This window comes from Microtus ochrogaster, unplaced genomic scaffold (assembly GCF_000317375.1).
Source record: "Microtus ochrogaster isolate Prairie Vole_2 unplaced genomic scaffold, MicOch1.0 UNK1, whole genome shotgun sequence".
Taxonomy (NCBI): Eukaryota; Metazoa; Chordata; class Mammalia; order Rodentia; family Cricetidae; genus Microtus; species Microtus ochrogaster.
The window spans coordinates 27,584,998-27,587,217 of NW_004949099.1; the positions used below are offsets into that span (position 1 = coordinate 27,584,998).

Below are 2,220 nucleotides of genomic sequence, written 5' to 3' on the forward strand. Positions count from 1 at the left end.
AGAATGGGACCAGTGTGTGACACCATGTCCTATGCACTTCTAAATTGTTTAGCAAATTGAGTAATTCATTCCTTCGCCCAACACTGAAACCAAAATCTCTGGATTTTCTTGGCTTAAACCTCATCAACACCTGCTAAATTGAATGCATTCCAGGTGCTCATGGAGGTAAAGTTGGCCAGCCTTAGCTAGCCTTGTATCCAGGGAGACTCCCCTTACGGCCTAGGGATCGGATAGCATGTGTTTCAGAATGAAACCACTAAGGGGCGCCAGCTCGCCCCCCCTCGGCCATGGGTTGGATGGCCGCGTACTACAGCACTTGGTCACTTGGGGGCGCTCGCTCGCCTGCCCAGAGCGCCCGCGGACAGCGCCGCCCCTCACTAGGGAAGCCGTGGCCCTTCACTGCCGGCTCAGTCGCCGCCAGCTCGGTCGCCTCGCAGTCACGCCATGACTTGTTACATCTACCAGCTGCCGTCCCGGGTGCTGGACGACCTGTGCCGCAATATCGACACGCTGAGCGAATGGGATTGGATGCAGTTCGGTGAGTGAGAGACCACCTGCTTTCGACCAGATCCGCGCCCGAGGCCTGGGGATACCTGTTTAGAACGCTGGCTGCCTTGTTTTAGTTTCCAGACCTACCTAAAACTGCCTATGAACTTGCCCAAAGCGTAGGCTGGCTAAGTGAAAGGGTGTATGGGATTCGAACCCAGGCTTCTGGGTGACTCCCACCGTAGCTGCGTGGTGTGTTTTTGCCCGTTTGTTTATTGATCGTGGAGCTGTAGCCTCTCGGAATAGGTTGCCTGATCAATTGCGCGGCTGCCCAGGCTGCGTTCAGTCTCATCAGTTTGCAGCTTGTTACTGTATCTGGGGCCACTCTCTTAACTCCCCTGAAATTTGTCTTAATCTGTAAACTGCAGGTGACAATTATAGCCTTGTTATGCAGTTGTGAGAATAAAACTAGTTTCAGGATTGGCTCTTCCTACCTGAGTGCTGTCATTCTGTGGCTTACTTTCCATTCTTTGTTAACCGTTTTGAGACTGTCACACTGTGTAGCCTTGGCTGCCCTAGAACTTGCTGTGTAGACCAGGCTGGCCTGGAACTCACAGAGATCCACCTGCCCCCGCCTTCCCAATGCTGGGATTAAAGGTGTGCACTCCCGTGTCTGTTTGTCTGTCTGTCTATCTATCCATCTAATGAGGGAACTGATCCTAGGGACTTGTTCTTGTTAGGCAAGCAAGATACCAATGAACCATATCCAAGGCAGTTGTTTTTGTCTTTTTTTTTTTTTTTTTTTTTTTTTTTTTGGTTTTTCGAGACAAGGTTTCTCTGTGGTTTTGGAGCCTGTCCTGGAACTAGCTCTTGTAGACCAGGCTGGTCTCGAACTCACAGAGATCCGCCTGCCCCTGCCTCCCAAGTGCTGGGATTAAAGGCGAGCGCCACCACCGCCCAGCTGCCACTTAATTTCTTAAATGAGGTAATATACATATCATTGTTATGTTATTATTTGCTTCTTAAATTTTTTTAATTTATTTTTATTTTAGATATGGTCTCATGTAGACCAGGCTAGCCTAAACTCAGTACATAGCTAAGAATGACCTTGAACTTCTGGTCTTCCTACTGACTCTGCTCAAGTGCTGGGATATAGGAATGTGTCACCATGCCTGACTTCAGTATTATACATGTTTTACATTACCAGAGTCTGGCAAGATTGCTCAGTGAGTAAAGGCTCTCAATATTGAGCCTCTGAACCTGAGTTCAATCTCTGGAACCCATGTGAAGATGGAAGGAGAGAACCAACTCCATGAAGTTGTCCTGTGACCTCCACACGAGTCATGGCTTGTGCACCCACACAAATCATGCATCAATACACAACAAGTTGTTTTACACGTTCGAAGGGTGGTTTTCGTGCCCATTGGTGACACCCAGGAGTGACAGCATGCTTCCTTCGACACTTACTGTTGAACCAAAATTTTGTGAACCCTAAAATTTTTTAAAGAACTGTTTTACATTTTGTCAGGTGTGGTATGGTACATACCTACAATGCCACAGTGGAGACGCAGGATTAGGAGTTCAAGGTGCAGGTACCCAGGGAATCAGAAGATAGCTGGGCAAAGTGAGACCTTATTTCAAAACAGAAGACAAACAACAGCTGGGCGGTGGTGGCGCACGCCTTTAATCCCAGCATTCGGGAGGCAGAGGCAGGCGGATCTCTGTGAGTTCGAG

At 48.6% G+C, this 2,220-nt stretch overlaps 1 protein-coding gene across 1 annotated transcript in view; it reads left to right on the plus strand.

Moving 5' to 3' along the window:
- Nucleotides 1–393: 393 nt before the first annotated feature.
- Irak2 (interleukin 1 receptor associated kinase 2) overlaps nt 394–2,220 on the plus strand; it is a 56,724-nt gene continuing 54,897 nt past the window's right edge. The window contains exon 1 of the mRNA XM_005365317.2: nt 394–538. Within this exon, the coding sequence (XP_005365374.1) occupies nt 445–538 (94 nt within the window). The 5' untranslated portion in view covers nt 394–444. The remainder of the gene's footprint in view (nt 539–2,220) is intronic.